At 50.6% G+C, this 16,077-nt stretch overlaps 1 protein-coding gene across 3 annotated transcripts in view; it reads right to left on the bottom strand.

The window, feature by feature from the left end:
* Positions 1 to 16,077, bottom strand: part of LOC112114687 (G1/S-specific cyclin-D3-like) — a 64,665-nt gene continuing 48,588 nt past the window's right edge. For all 3 annotated transcript variants that reach the window (XM_026655172.1, XM_026655171.1, XM_029912304.1), the window contains 3 exons: positions 6,826 to 6,985; positions 5,507 to 5,649; positions 1 to 224 (listed from right to left, as the gene is read on the bottom strand). In XM_026655172.1, the coding sequence (XP_026510957.1) occupies positions 54 to 224; positions 5,507 to 5,649; positions 6,826 to 6,985 (474 nt within the window). In that variant the 3' untranslated portion in view covers positions 1 to 53. The remainder of the gene's footprint in view (positions 225 to 5,506; positions 5,650 to 6,825; positions 6,986 to 16,077) is intronic.

Genomic DNA, 16,077 nt, shown 5'->3' with positions numbered 1-16,077 from the left:
AGTGCGAGGTCCCGTTCTCCTGGGGCTGGGGGACTATGGGGAAGGGGGGTTCATCACAGGTTGACGTCTGTGACGTCTGTAGGCGTGCTGGTCATGCTGCCGTTCTGGCTGGCCGGGTAGTCGGGAGTCTTCCTGGAGCTGTATTCCTGCTGGGATTGGGAAGCCTGTTTCAGGCTCTCAGCTAAGGCTGCCTCAATCTGCTCTTGACACGCTTTCAGGCAGTCCTGTGAGAGAGGAAAGAAAGAAGACCAGAGGCATCAATTCCACTCTGCCTCTCGGAAATCAGAGAGCCCTGCTGATGTCTCTAAACAGGTGCGGGGCTATATTTCAGGCCTGAGCATCTAAATGGATGGACGAGGCTTAGTCCTAGACAGAGCGTCTCCAACTTGTTTATCTGAGTTTATTCTTTAAGCCCCTTCTATGAAAATGCTCTGCAGTGACTCCACCTCTTCTCCCTACTCTACTGGATTCCCACAAAGGTCACTTTTATGGCCCGCTACGGCGGGGTGCAGGTTGTTCTGGAGCAGTAGGAGAGGTTGGAAAGGTAATTTCCCTAGACAGGACCCCTTCTTCAGCTCCACAATATCATGGCTTTTCCTACTTTTGTTTCCTCTCTCAATGGACGTAAACAGTTCCTGCACTGGTATTTACCTATATTAACACGGAGCAAGGACCTGTGTCAGACTGCACACACGTTAGCCTAAACGCCCGGAGACGTTTTTCAATACTTCAAGAGAGGCTTGTTTCTTTAGTCACCTCGACTTCCCAGCAACTGCCCACATACTCGCTCTCTCTTCCACTTCTCCTTCAGAGCGCTCAGTCTCTGACTGGGCTGCCTAAGCTCTGGTAGGGCCCCAAATCACCGTGGAGTTAAATTAAATCCACCGTTCTTGGTCCTTCATTTCCAACAGAGGACCAAGCTGTGCTGGGGGGGGCGGGGGGGGAATTAGTAAAGTGAGGAACATTTGGGAACAGTCAACTTAACTCCAAGCCTTCCGTGAAAGCTAGACCCAGACTTCTCAGACTCCAGTCAGCTATCCCAATCCAAGGGTCTCATGCGAAGCGATCAGTTTTTGCAGAGGACATTAACACTCTGTTAAGATGCAGGTACGTCTACGTGACGAAGTATGCTCCTCACTAGGCTCTTACACTTTCTATACCATCAGAGAACTTCATCTGATTTTTCCTAGATTCTTCATGCACTGGGAGCACAATACTGCATCTCCTGGCAACACTGTCCAGGATCCTGGCTCCAGTGCAGTACTTGGGGCAAGGGAAATGCCCAGCCTCAAGGAAACATTGAAGCAAGAATGATTTTAATTAGCAGAGCACGGCAAGTATCGAAGACAATCCCCCTAGAGCCTCTGCAGGGTGAGGAAACTCCTCCGGTTTGACACTAGATTGCAGTGACTCACCAGGGTGCTGCACAAGATGCAGCGGAGTCTGGGGCCTCCTGCATCTGTAAAGGGCAGAGGTTGCCCTCTGCCCCCAATTTCTGATGAGGAATGGTGGCATTTTGCACAGGCGAGGGCTGGGGTTCTGGCCAGAGCCAGGCTGGACTCTGGGCCGTCTCTGTTCACAGGATTGTGTCACACATAGAATCTCTTACCAGGAATCCACAACTGGTTCTTAGAAACTGACAGAGGATGTGGCAAACAAAAATAGCAACACCCACCTCCCCTTCCCCAAGTCATTTCCAGTAAGCGTAGCCTCTAGCCTTCTACCCGCAGCAACGAGGCGAAGAGAGCTGTACACGGGGCCCCAGCAACGGCCATTCTAAACCCCCTCTTGGCTAGTTTGCTGCTGTGTTATACCCAGGGCAGGAGAAGGAGAGGGGACAGCTGGCAGGCCATGTCTATGGGCTGCAGGGACGGGGGATAGGCAAGGAGACCCTGGTTCGAGTTCAGCACAGGTCGGCAGTAACCAGAAGCTGCCACTGTTGGATGGCCTCTCTGAATTCGGCGGCTAAGTCTACTAGGAACCGAGACAGAGGTCTGCATCTCATAAAAGCCACCACTGCAATCACCCGCAAAGGGGCTGGTTTCGGCAGAGATGCTACGGACTGTCTAGGGATTAAGAGGGAGCTCTCCTCTGGCTCTCTGGAGGGGCCTTGCATGCTGGCTGAGTATGCTGTGGGATGCTTGCCCTGCCCCCGCAATACCTGTTCTGTAAAGGAGCCCAGAATCTAGGGCTGTCACCTTCCACCAGATGCCTATTTAAAAAATGAGGTATGGTCCCATGCCTTACAGGAAAGGGGGAGGAAGACTCTAACCTGCCCATCTCCCTGTGGATAATGCTGCACACTCAGAATCAAACCTTGTATGGGGCATGTTTACCAGAGAGCAAAGACTTGTTAAGTAGTAAGCGGGCAGCACCTAACCCCTCGGTGATCACACGCTTAAGATAAAACCTTAATACAACCAGGAGTAATGAACCTATTAGATGCTTGAGGTCCCGAGTCCTTATGGCCCAGATACCCATGGCAGGAATTTATCAGCCTGGTAGCAGAGGCAGAACAGAGCAAAGCAGCACAGTCTGCATAACGGTAAGTCATTGCATGTCCTTAATGCCCCTGCAGCACCGCCAGCATTCATGAATTAAGCCTCAGTGGCCATTGGAAGGAGGTTATCATCCTCCTCTATTTAAGCAGTGGAGAAACTGAGTCGCCGGAAGGGGAAGAGACCTGTCCAAGCTCATGGACTGAATCAATGGGGCCCAGGAATCCGAGCTTGGAATCCCACCCCCATCCCCACCTCTCCCTCCGCCCCATCCATTAGAACGCCAGTGGAAGTAGTCCAAAGAAAGGTTACTCCAGCTAGAGAGGACATGGCTGTCCCTTGGGATAGAGACCGTCTTTTTGCAATGTGGCTGTACAGCACCTAGCACAATGGGGTCTTAGGCCAGGAAGGGGGCTCCTAGGTGCTACCGTAATACAAAGAATAAATAACAGCCGCCGAAGCTCAGGAGATGGGCCCTGAAGACAGGATTGGCACGGAGAAGTCGGAAGGAAACCGGGAGGGGGTTGGGAGAAAAGGCTGCGTTGAGCGCACACACCGATGGGGTTACATAAGGGAAGGCAGCCTAGTAACAGCTTTGGGCCTCGGCGACTCCAATGCCCTCTAATCTTTCCTTTGTGTTCCCCCTCGTCGGCCTTTGAAATCTTCCCTGCTTCCCACCTGTTCTCCTTCGCGGGCTTCAATTAACTCTGCTCACAGGGCAGCATTCAGCCTCTGCCCCATTCACAGCAGCAGCTTGAGAGCAGCTGGCTGCAGGCAATTCAAAGTTACTTTTTAAAGGCTCAAACAAAAACCACTGAGCAAATAAAGTGAGCCCCCCCGCCCGGCCCCCCTCTGACAATGCTAGGCTGTGATTATCCCTCTCCCGGCTCCACTACAGCCCCAAACCACCCAATTCCCCAGAGCTGCTATCGGGGGAGGGTAACTAACTCCACGCCAGAGTTCAAGCATTCTGTGCCTGGGCAGATGCAGAGATCAAAGGGGCTGTGGGGGAACAAGGGCTCCCGGGGTCCAGTGCTCGGAGCAAGGGATGATTGAAGACAGGGACCCTGAACCATCCTAGTTCAAGCCCCCCACCTGCTCCCCAAAGGTGCTGAGGGACCAGTTCCCCATACTCCTGCCTTACGGCTCCATGCACATCCGCCTTTGATCAAGAGTCCTGGAATGGCAAGCCGCTTCTGGCTCCCTTCCCGCCCACGCTTAGAGCGGCAGCAATCGGACACTGGCCGAGGTTAGCAGCTGCCGAGCCTGTTTTCCCGTGAACCCAATCCCGTTAACACCTGTCCGCTCAGGTGAGCGGGTGCCTCCCTTTGTGTCTGCTTTTCAAAGGCTTCCTGCACGCCCCCCATCACGCTGGACAAAAGGAGAAAGTGATCCGGGCCATCGTACGACCGGGCAGTGGTGGAACAGACCTTGGCATGCAGCAGCCACGCACCCTGCTGCATGCTATGAGCTGGGGAAGTACCTCGGGCTAGTGTAGTTATGCTACGGAAAGAGGCAGGAGAGGCGGGGGATCTTTATCGCTTCCTCCCAGGGCATCCCTGCCAGTGACTGCTGGCCAGTGAAGATTCGCAGCCCCTTGCACCTACCTAGCCATGGCAAGAGCCAGCACTATGTATTACAATTACTAATTATTTGTATTATGGTAGCATCTAGGTGCCCCAGTCACGGCCCCGGCCCCCACTGTGCTAGGCGCTGTACAGACTCGGAACAAAAAGCCAGTCTCTGCCTAGCTTCAGCCACAGCTTTCTGAGCCAACATGGTGTGTAGAGAAGAGGCGTTCAGTCTAAGGTCAGCTGCTGGGGAGGAGAGGATGGTGCTGACGAGATGGGAGCCATATACAGCAGTCTGCAGGAGGTCACACAGCCGCCCCTCCTGGCATTGTAATTCCAGCGGCAAGGAGAGAAGGAGCAGACCGTGGGAGGCTGAAGCAGCCCTGGGGGCGGGGAAACCAGACGCTGTAGTACCGCGCTCAGGGAGAGACTGGGGACTCCAATAACAAAAACACTCAGAGGGTTACCACAGTCTGGACATTTGGGTGGTATAATGTAGTCAGCATCCCTTCCATGACTGCTTAGTCCAGGCCAGGACCTAGGGAGAGCTTGCGTGAGGACACTAGGCAGGATAGACCAAGTTAGTCTGGGAGCTGGAGAGAACTTACAGGGTCTGCCTGTGTCCAGCAGCCTCAGTGAAGAATCCTGTTTCGTTCCATTACAGCCAAGCCCTGTCCCTTCTCTACTTTGAAGGTCACTTATGGGGGGAGGAGGGTGAGCAACCCCTATATTTGAAGCTGGAGAATAAAGGAGACCTAGACCCCAAACCTGACTGTGAGAAAGAGAAATATCCCTCCCTCCCTGCAGAATGCGACTTGAGACTTCAGGCCTGGGCACTGAAGCCCTGTAACACTTCTTGGCAGGTGCCTGCTTGAGCAGCTACTTCTCCGATCCCTGCCTGGCCATTCCTGAGGACACAAGCTTCTCTCCCCAACGTATGTATGCAGCCTCTCCTCTGCCTTAAGCCCCATCCCATGCACCTCTGCTGGGAGGCTAGGAATAAGCACAAATGCCCTGGGACCCTCTAGATCTAGCTTAATGCAACTACCCAACAGGGTGACAGTGACAGACCTCCCCTGGCATAATCTCTCAGCCCCTGTGCTGCCTTCTCACTTAGATTCCAACTCTATCCCAAAACAGATTCCTGGTGGTCTCCCCATCCCAGAACACCAACATCCAGTGGTCTGATCAGCTTGGCAGTGCCTGGGCAGAGATAGTAAATACTATCTTGCATTATAAAGCACCTTCCAGCTAATGATCCCCAGGCCCTTTACACAGGTAGGCGAGCATCATTCTGGTGTCCATTTTACAGATGAGGAAACTGAGGCACAGAGAGGGGAACTGAAATGCCCAAGGACATGCAGTGAGTCCAGCAACCGAATCCTCAGTCCCGAGTCCCAGACCTCTGTGCCACGCTTCCCCCAAACCAGTACTTACCACCTCTGTGCCAGTAATGCTGGCCAGCAGCTCCGTGAGTGCTTCGCCGGAGAAAGAGTTAGCCGAGACAGACAGGCCGTGAATCGCTGCGCCAATGCTGCCCGTTGCAATCATGGACGGAGGGTACATAGCAAAGGTGTAATCTACAAGGCAGGCAGGGAATGGAGTAAGGAATGTTAGCAAGGATCCTTGTGAACGTGGCTGCGTCCTGCAGCAACCTTGTAAAGCTAACGAGTGTCTGCAGTCCAAGGCAGGAAGAGACATAGAATATAAAGGTTGGAAGGGACTACATCTAGTCCAACCCGCTGCTCAAAGCAGGACCAATCCCCAGACAGATTTTTGCCCCAGATCCCTAAATGGCCCCCTCAAGGATTGAACTCACAACCCTGGGTTTAGCTGGCCAATACTCAAACCACTGAGCTATCCCTCCCCCCTAAATGGCTTAGAGTGGTGCAGTAGATAGGACTAGGAAAAAGGGGTAAAACTAGAGGCTTGTCTACACAGGGAAGTTATTCCGCAATAAGGCAGGGTGTGAATTTAAAGCGCTATAGCTATTCTGGAGTAAGTCTCCGCGTAGACAAGCCCTAAGCAAAGGCAAGCGTAGGCTGAATGTCAGGAATGCACGGAGATCTCAGCCCATGGAACAGTCTCTGCCGGGGAAGTGCTGGAAACTGCATTGCTTGGGTGGTTAGATCTAGACTGGAGAGCACCCAGCAGGGAGTGATGCTGCACTGGCCTGGGAAGCCCCAACAAGCCTTTGCCATCTCTAACTTTTGGAATCTGACATTAGAATTCTGGCCTAGAGCCAAGGGGCCAGGTGGTGGGGCACGCTCAGGAGTGGTGGGTTTGTGCCGTTCTCGCCACTTGAGAGGCCCGGCTGCGCGGTAAGAGCTGACGCTGACCATGGACAGCTGACTGCACCATGCCAGGCTTTAGCCATTGTAATAATATTCTTACTGGGGCTTTGCGCTTCTGTAGCGGCTTCCAGCCGAGGATCTCAAGGCAATTTACAAACATTAGTGTGCTCAGCCTCGCAACCCCGTGCATTATCATCCCCAGTTTTTCAGACAGGGAGATGAACTCACTGAGAGGTTAAGGGCCTTGATTTCCCCAGCAGATGTAGGTGCGGAGCCTCTCTAGAAATCAGACCCCAAGTGACTTGCCCAGCAAGCCTGAATGGCAGAGCCAGGAATCAGAACCAGGTTACCCAGCTCCCAGTCCTGTGATGTAACCACCAGCCCGCCCTTGCTGCTTGCTCTAGCCTGGCCAGTCCTAATGAGGCAGCTCTGCTGCCCCCAGTGCAACAAGCAGCCCCATACCTGTGGCACACAAGGCGATGAAGGTCTGTGCGTGCTTCTTCACCAGCTCTACCTTGTCTGTGGGCAGCGGGAGCCGATAGAGGATGTGAGCCAAGAAGTCGTTCGCTATCACTGACACCAGGTCCCACTTTAGCTTCTCAAGGACGAGGACCTCACAGTCCTGAGTAGGGGACAGAGAGCGAGTGTTACACAAACAGGACAGACCTTTCTGTACAGAAAGTGCTTTGCCACGGAGAGAGTTAGCGAGAGCCGAGAGCGTGTAAGCACGGTGCTTGGGGAGGAGCCAGCCCTGCGGCACAGCGTCCAGGCTGCAATGCTATGAGGCAGGACAGAAAGAGGGGAAGCAAAGTTCCTGCCAGGGGACTCATCTCCCCGCAGTCTGTGACTGTGGGACAAATCCATGCCTGCACTGATGCACGGCCTTGTGTAGGGATCAAGAGAGGAAGCCACAGGCCTCTCCTCTATTGGTGCAGGTTAACTAGCGCTTTCCTTAACTTGCAAACCTGCACCAATAGAGGAGTAACCCCTATGGGACAGTGCAGAATAACCAGGGAGTAGGCACCCCCTGGCCACTCCCCCTCTCCGCTCCCAGAATGTCTCCTTGAAGTAGGGGAACAGAAATGGGTACACCTCCTCTGTGCTTGCTGGAGATGCCCCTGGCTCATGGCTGTGCAGCACAAAGGGGCTATAGGGCATGGAGAAGTTCTGCACCTAAGAAAGCTCACAGCAGTTTACAAGGGACGGCCCTGAATATTCCGGCAGTGGATGCAGTTTAAATGCTCACAATAGAGAGGGACAAAATGAGTGTGCAGCTAAACCAAGCCAACCTACGGGCAAAATTGCACTGTCCTCACTCAGACTAACCTCCCATTGATGGTAATGGGCATCTGCCAGAGTAAGAATCATAGAATTCACCCAGGAGCATTAACCTTAATACCCTCCATCTCTAACCACTTTATGGCTGGACCGTCTATACTGACTGCTTCACTGCCTAATGAAATGCAGCCACCTCTAGGTTGGAGTACAGAAGCCATTCTACAACCGCGACACTATGCAGTTTTAGAAAAGGAAGAGTAACTTTTCCAGCGGCATCTATAGGGATGTTTAACTGAGGGATTACGTTAGAATTTGGTTACAATGCCAAGCTTAGTATCCAGTTTTACTGGGGAACAAGGCACTGGGTCTTTAGTGACAACAAATGATCAGGATGTCTACTTAAGGCACCTCCAACAGTACCATGCCCCCTAGCGCCAGGCTGGGTCACTGGCTCACTATCAACTCATAAAGAAGAGCACAACCCAGTCACCACACCACTTCCTTCGACACCTTTCCGGAAGGGTCTCTTGTCCAACAAACTTGACCCAACTTGGCTCAAAAGACCTGGTGAGACCCCAGCCTGAGGCAGGATGACAGAGTCTTCTGCAAGAACAACTTTTAAACATGGAAGGACTAGAAAGCAGACAGAATGACATAGACCCTTTCGAACACTGGCCTGTATAGCTCCTTCCACAAGGTGATCTCAAAGCACTTTACAGACTCTGGGCTTGATCCCTAGAGGCGCTGTGCCCTCGTACGCCCATTGATTTCAGCTGGAGTGGCGGCTGCTCGCTCCCTCTCAGGATCATGCCCACTGAGCTTCCAAAGAGCCCTCTGAGCATTATTCCCGCTTCAGAGTGGGAAAATGAGGCAGAGAGAGGTCAAGCAGCTTGCTCACGATCACACAGCAAGTCTGTGGCAGAGCCAGGAATACAGTCCAGGATCTCCTGTAGCCAATAGGTGTCACTTCCTCCTTTTGTTAAAAAAACAAAAACAAAACCAAACCAGCCCTTTCATTCCATAGCCACCTCAACAGGAAAGATGACCTCTACAATGGGGAGAACAGCACTGCCCTGCCTCACAGGGGAGTTGTGAAGATAGGGATATTAAAGCTTGTGTGAAGCGCTCTGATATTATTGGGATGGACGCCACGTAAGAGCAACAAATAAAGTGGTGTCTCTACCTCTTGACATCACTTGGCCTTAACTAGGTCACTTGATTTCAGAGTGTAGTTCCCATTACCAGAAGTCCCATTATCTTTAAATGGCAATAGATTACGAGGTTGATTTTGCCCCCAGAGAAGCCAACAGGGCAGCCAATTCTGCCAGGATAAGCAGTTTTGAAGAAGCGAGATTGATTTTTCAGACGGATCTGGCTTAGCTCATTTAAAAACAAAAACCCCACCTTTTCCCCTTACACAACAGTACCAGTTCTGAGTTGTTAAACAACAGCATTGCTCAACCTGTTTCAAATCGCACGCTGGGCAAAACGCACAGTATCATCACTGTGCGGCTGCAAGGCCATTTCCTGCCAGTGGATGGTATTTTGCTAGAATCAGGGTTGTTTTAGAGTGTTGGGTCCCCTTCCCCCCCGCCCAAGCTCCCCAGATGGATTGCCTGGTCTTTTATACTGACCAGCCTACTTTCTAACTTCACAGCACATAAGAACAGCACCTACCCAACAACCTATACTCTCTTCAATTAAATGCACTGAGGAAAAGCAAGGAGCAAGTAGAAGACTGATTGTAAACCACAGGTCTTGAAGATCACAGGAAAAGGTCATTTGGGATGCACCGTATTACAGGAGAATATAGAACGGACATCAGGCTTGGCTACAGAAAGGGGGTCTGAGCTGCTGAAGAAGACTAGCAAGAGGACCCAGAAAAAGGCCTCTTCTGCAGAGCCCAGGGATCGGGAATGGGATACAGAGCTCTTCCTCTCTCGATCGCTAATTAGAACACAGCCTCGGGCAGTCGTGACTGAAAGTTGTTATCACCTGCTGGCTGGCTGCCTGCCTGCCTATGTGAAATGAGCTTACTGGGGTTCAATCCAAGTCTTTGGGAATCAGGGTTCAAATCCCTTTGTTGCCAATGTCGCTGGGAAGGCTGATGTGCCGAAGCTAACACTCCCTCTTGCCCCGATACGCAGACTGTCCAGGTCAGGCCCAAAGCCTCTTTCTGGGGTTGGAGCACTGATGGGAAAGCAAGCATGGCCACTGCTCAGACTTGCTCTGTGGATAAGATATGCTTTAGTCAAACAAGTTATTGGGCTTACCACAAGAGTTACTGGATGAAATTCTCTGGCCTGTGTTACACAGGAGATCAGACTAGATGATCTAATGGTCCCTTCTGGCCATAAACTCTATGACTCTATTAACAGGAGACTGAAGCCTCAAAGGTTGTCAGTCTGGGACCTCCCACCCAGCACCGAAGAGACACAAGACATACCAACCGCAAACAAGAGACAGAGGGAGCCTGTCCCAACTGCAGGAAATGTTTGGCAGAAGGAGATCATCCCCTTCCACCCACCAGGAAAAACTGTAGCTCAGCTGAGAAAGTTGGGTGGCCCATGGGAGCTCACCCTAGACTCACCAGGCTTAAAGCGTGTGAGGGGTTATTTCCCCCCTGCAGCACTGACACTGATCTGGTTTTATTACCTGTCTGGGTGACTCAATCTGTCCTTTCAAGAAGGACAAAGCAGCAGCTCTTCCCAGGGTATGCAGGGAGGCTCAAAACAATCTTGGAGCTGCAGATTCTCAGCACCTCAAAGGATCAGACTCACGGAAGCTTTGCGCCACCCTGCCTAATAAAAACTTCTCGCTACTCTCTCTGCCCCCCGCCCTCCGTCCCTGGCTTCCAGCTTTGAACTGCGTGTCAGAATGTCTTAATCATTAGAAGAAGCACAACAAAAGGCTGCTACAGAGAGGAGAGCAGCACACCAAAGCGACAATGTTCTCAAGATCACAAACATCCTTTTCCTGGAGTTTCCTTGGCATCTAATTGACTTGCTCTGAGTGGTTAAAAAAAATTAAACATAGGAAATTATCCTTTGTTTCTTTAGACTGCAGAGTTTATCATCACTCTGGAGAGCCAGCAACACTTCCCCGCTAGCTCTGCATTTTTTCTGTACTGGGAGAAAGTCAGGTCCCAATCCTGTAGGATACTCAGTGTTCAGAACACCCCTCCACTTGGCTGGGATTTCTATGCATGGAGAGCACACACAATCAGGTTCTTCACCAGCAAATCTGCTCTCTTGATCTCTCCTCACTGCATCCAGTACTGGTTTTAGTAATGCAGCTTCCACTGTACATTACCTCCTCTTCTCCTGCCAAGATGACACCAAATTGTGGTTCTACTCTGAAACGTAGCCTCATGGGACCCTGTGTTTAACATATCTCAGTGATTTCTAGCTCAAGTGCTTACATGTATAAAGATGTTTTTTTTCTGATTTGCAGCCCTGCAAACTCAACCTGGATCTGACAGTCAAGCTGGGTCCTTTCCTTCTTGTAGATCTTCATCCACAATAAGGATGCTGCAGGTCAAATTCTACCCTCAGAAATACCTGTGCAACCTCACTGCCTTCAATGAGTTTGCATAAGTTGAAATGACTGGACTTTAGGAAGCAATTCTGTTCAAGACGCCCAATCCGGCTCGCTTTCCCATCACTGTGCTGGCTCTGCAGGAGTAATGGGAGATGAAGTTCATGCTAATTTTTGTCACTGAAGTTAGCAGAGCTGATGAGCAGCAAGGTGCCGTTGTAAATTCGCTTTTCACAGCAGACCCACACTTTACATTAGAAACAGCAGATTCGAGCAGCTCTGACCTCCTTCATCTCCGTTCGTTCGGTTGACTCAAAAAGTGGGTGGGAAGAGACTCCAAAGCTGCAGTTGGCCACGCAGCCTACTTAGCAACAGATGCAGAATTACTGAAATGAGCAGAATGTGAAAGTCCATTTGCAAATAGGAAACTTTGGTTAAATGTTTGTGTCTGTCTCCTGTGAAGGATCAGAGCTCAGGCTGCAGTCTATAGCAAAGGCTGGAACAATTTCTGCCCCCCTCCAGCTCCCCAGACATAGAACAGTCACATCCATTGCACCCAAGAATTAAGCAAAAGCAAAACTTGCCTGATCTGCTTTCCTTGGAAATGCTCTGCCAAGAGCAGTCATCACTTCCCATACTCTACTGTTGTCTCTCTTTCCCTATCTCTACCTACCATGAGCTGCTGGCACGATTCATTGCGTTATCTGTCTAAGGGCACACTCCTGCTTGGGAGCTTAAGTAGAGGATGCTTGGCACCCTGCAGGACTGGACCCTTTGATCTAAGCTCCTCTAAGAGAGGAATCTGCCTTTCTATGGGTCTCTACACATCACTAGTGCTATATAAAATAACTCTCTCCCAGCAATGGCCATATTTTCAAGGGCTTAGCCCTGAGAACAGATTTTTAGAAGAGCTCTGCACGCAACGTGCGGGGCTCTTCTGAAAATCTGGCCACTTATTTTGATGCCTAAATGGGTACTGAGCCTGTTTGAATTCTGACCACAAATGCCTTGCAGTCAGGAAGTCAGACTTACTAAGGTCAAAGCCCAGGAGTGTACCGTACCAGATGACAGGTCCTGAGCTGTCTTTGAAGATGGCAGCTGGAGAAAAGCATCAGTGAATGGGACTCTGGGAAGAGGGAAGGAGGAAGAAAAGTTACTGCTGCCACCTACGTTGGAGAATCAGCAGAGATGCCGGTAAGTTCTTTTGCTTGAGACACTTGAATGGATTTTGCAAGGCTGGAGCAGCAGGAGCTGGGATGGCCAGGACAAAAGCATGACTCCTGCTTTATGGCAAAGACATTGGCAACCAGATTGTTTTCTTCCTTCCCACCCCACGAGTTTCAGGCTATCAGCCCAAGTGAAACTGCCTTGGGTTGCAATAGCACAAGTCATCTTCATTCTCATCTCCCTTCTCCTGCCCTGCAAAGAGCACATGGGTTATGCACAAACGGTTAACACCTCTGAAACCTCAGGGCAACCAAGATGCCAGGAAGCACCATTGCTATTTTGGAAGCTAAAACTATCATCTCTTTATAACCATGGTCTCCAATATCTAGGGAGAGGACGAGACAACAGTACAGCTAATACATGAACCAGGTCCTACCAAGCCAAGGGACGGTATGACCTGCTGACAATAGCTGCTCCCTCCAACCATCTTGTGGCTAAGTACCATCCTGCACAGGCAAGAAAAGCCTCTAGCCAGTGGTTTAATGAAAAAAAGAAAGATGGTTAGATAACGCCCTTTGACGGAAACCCAACTTCCTCCAAGTGGACAAGTCCTTCATTTGCATCATTTCCTTCTGCCAAGAATAACTTCATCAAGATTTTGTTTTAATTTATCCTTTTTAGAATGCCGAGCTTGTGCCAGGCATCCTCTCCAAGAGGAGGAAGTGAACCTGCTGGGAAAGTGAGCCAGCTTCCCTTAGAAGGGCCCAGGAGAGTGCGCCGGAAGCACAGATTTGTGCTAAGAGTCCAGGATGTATCCATTGTCCAAACTGTGATGAAGAAGCTCTCCTTCCCCTCCCCACCCACTCTCACTGCACTGTTGTGAAAGAAGAGAAGTCGATAGCATTATTAGCACATAGGAGGAAAGCAGCAGCTTTCTCTGGTTTTGTAAGCAGAGCATTAACTCTGTCACATCCCAACACAAATGCAAACCTCACCAGTTCCATCCAAGGTTATCCTGGAGAGTTTGTAATCCTTCTCAGGTCGTGGAGCCTATGACCCAGCAAGAGGAGATCAGAGTGGGAAGTCATACTACCGTCTGTTCCCAGCTGGGCTACAGAGTTTACCAAGAGCAGGACTGGTGTGACTTTCAGATCACAGCCTTACAGGTGTCTTCTTTCCCAATGACCTTCAAAGACAAAGTCCTTCTCCAGGCCCCCAACTGCTCTGACCCACTTGCTGCCTCTAACCACAGGGCAGCTCACCTTCTGCTCAATCCTCCCCCCACCCCCCCAAAAAAACAACAAAAAAACCAAAACAAGTTAACCCCAATTACTAAAGAGACAACTGCCCCTGGAGCTCCACGCTAGTGCATGGGGGGCTCCACTCTTTTGGCTGTGGACACATGCACGAGAAGCCCATCATTAGCACCATAAGGCAGGATGCTTGGCACCAAGGATGAAACCGTTCTTGCTCATCTCAGCTGGGCATTGACGCAGAAGCCTATTGGTGAAAATGTAAATGTCAGCACTGTTAACTATTTCACTGCTGAGCAAAGCACAAAAGGAAGTACTCTGATACTATGGTGATGGGTGCTAATATAAGACCCTAGATGGACAGACAGAAAGGAGGGGTACAGCCATATGAAGAGCCACCCAATTTACTGAGCGTGGCATCTCATTTTGGTGTCACGAGTAGGCAGAGCTTGGGTTGTGGAAGGCACCTGGCAGAGTACCACTGCTTCTTCTCCCCCGACACTAGAACTCTGTGTGTGTGTGTGTGTGTGTGTGTGTGTGTGTGTGTGTGTGTGTGTGTGTGTGTGTGTGTGTGTGTGTGTGTGTGTGTGTATTTAGGCACATCTTACCCAAGGCTCCTTGCTTACAAACCCTTGAAATGGCTCCAGGTGTGCAGCCCAGAGCATTTCAGTTTAAGAAGAAAGGAAAACTTCAAACTTGGTGCCTCTTTCACAGCCCAAGCAAACACAGAACTCCCTGCCATTTTTGAAAGATCAATTAGGGAGGGCCAAAAGAAATGCCTGTTATACACTAAGCCTGAAAAATTTAATTTAAAAAACCCAAACCCACAGCAAAATAAAATCATGTTGATTTTTGGCACTTTAAGGTAGTTGAACCAACCTGAACTTTGTTCAACACCTGTGCCTGGTGGCGATCAGTCAAAATTTCTCTGTGATCACAGAAATAACTGCAATAGACACGACCTAGCTTCCACTACTTGGTGGGCTCAGTAGAGAGGCGAAGGATTGCCTGGGCCATGAAGACTGCACCCCCATCTCAGCTCTAGTGATCAGGTCAGAAATGGAGACGAGGCAACATGTGGCGAAAGCTTGCCTTGCTGCAGTCCAAGCACCTGTTCAGTGGACAGCAACCTTCGGTCTCCAGGACTGGCAATCAGGCACCTTTCCCCAGCATTAAATCCAGCCACACAAACAGTCCATTGAATCGGAGCATTTTGACCTATCCGTCTCATTCTCTCCCGTGGGCATGGGGAAAAAAACACCCTTCCCATCTCGTCTGTTAAATGCACCCACCCTCCCAGAAGATAACTGGTCCCCCCCCCCACCCCCCCGCTCAGGTGCTTGGCCTGCTGCCCCTGCAGCCTCCCCAACCTTTGCCAAGCACCGGAGCAGGAGGGGGTGAATAGAGACTGAATCTGTCTCTCTGCCAGATGGCAATCCCCATCATTACCACAGGACCACACACACATACCAGTCTCTAATTTGGAGCCTGATCCAGAAATGAACTCTATGCACATAATTCCCACTATAATCCATGGGATTTACATGCATGGAATATATTCAAGAATCAGGAAGTGCTGCAAGGGATGAAGTTTTATTTACAGAAGAGTGAAACCCCTGGATATAGAGTTTTCGTGCCCAACAGGACCCTCCTCTACAGCAGCACAGGCAAGGAGCTGCATTCCAACCATGGGGCCAACTCCACAGACACAATGAGCCCCTGCAACTCCTGTGGACACCCGTACCTGGCTATCACATGTGGCACAATCCACCTACTCTGGTTGTGAGCATCCTCCACCCGTGTTACCGAAGCAATAGCAATCCTCCATATATCTCAGGGGAAGTCGCAGGGAGGTGAAGGGAACTCCCCCCAATCCTCATTTGCATGATCATAAAAAAAGTTCTCCAATAACCAGAAATGTCTATCAGCTCCCACCTGAAAGTTTAGTGGGTCCACTCCCCACCCCGGGGACGAATCATTATTACATCATCTCACCACCCCCACTCCTCAAAAATAACCTAACCAGCAGATGACTAACCCTAGGAAATTCTGTTAGACAAACCGTCCTAAGGGATGTTTGTTACACTGAAGTCAGGTGGTGGTTTCCTCTTGAAGGGCACATGTTCTAACACCGTTGAAGCCCTTTCACGTTCCTCCACCATTGACTGAGCTCCACCAAGAAGACTCCACCCCGTGGGACACCTGGGCAGCAATGGAGTTAAGTAAATAAGTCCTAGTGTCACTTGAGACCTTGTAAAAATGGCTTCACTTCATTCCCATTGGACTAGTCCTGTCCTCCCCCACACAGTCCCAAATGGCAGCAAGTCCATGACCTTTTCCTACATTATTCCCAGCCCCTCTCTACCGCACTTACCACCTTGGTCTCTGAGCACCAAGGACCGTGGTCTCCCGGTGGGCAGGCATCTAGGTCACAAAAGCCCCTCATCACAACTGGCCCCCTTGTGAGCAGTCTCAGAAG

Source organism: Terrapene carolina, unplaced genomic scaffold (assembly GCF_002925995.2).
Source record: "Terrapene carolina triunguis isolate 2854851 unplaced genomic scaffold, T_m_triunguis-2.0 Scaffold198, whole genome shotgun sequence".
In the NCBI taxonomy this organism is placed as follows: domain Eukaryota; kingdom Metazoa; phylum Chordata; order Testudines; family Emydidae; genus Terrapene; species Terrapene triunguis.
Note: the sequence above shows the minus strand (reverse complement) of the source record. Positions and strands in the feature narration are given on the sequence as shown.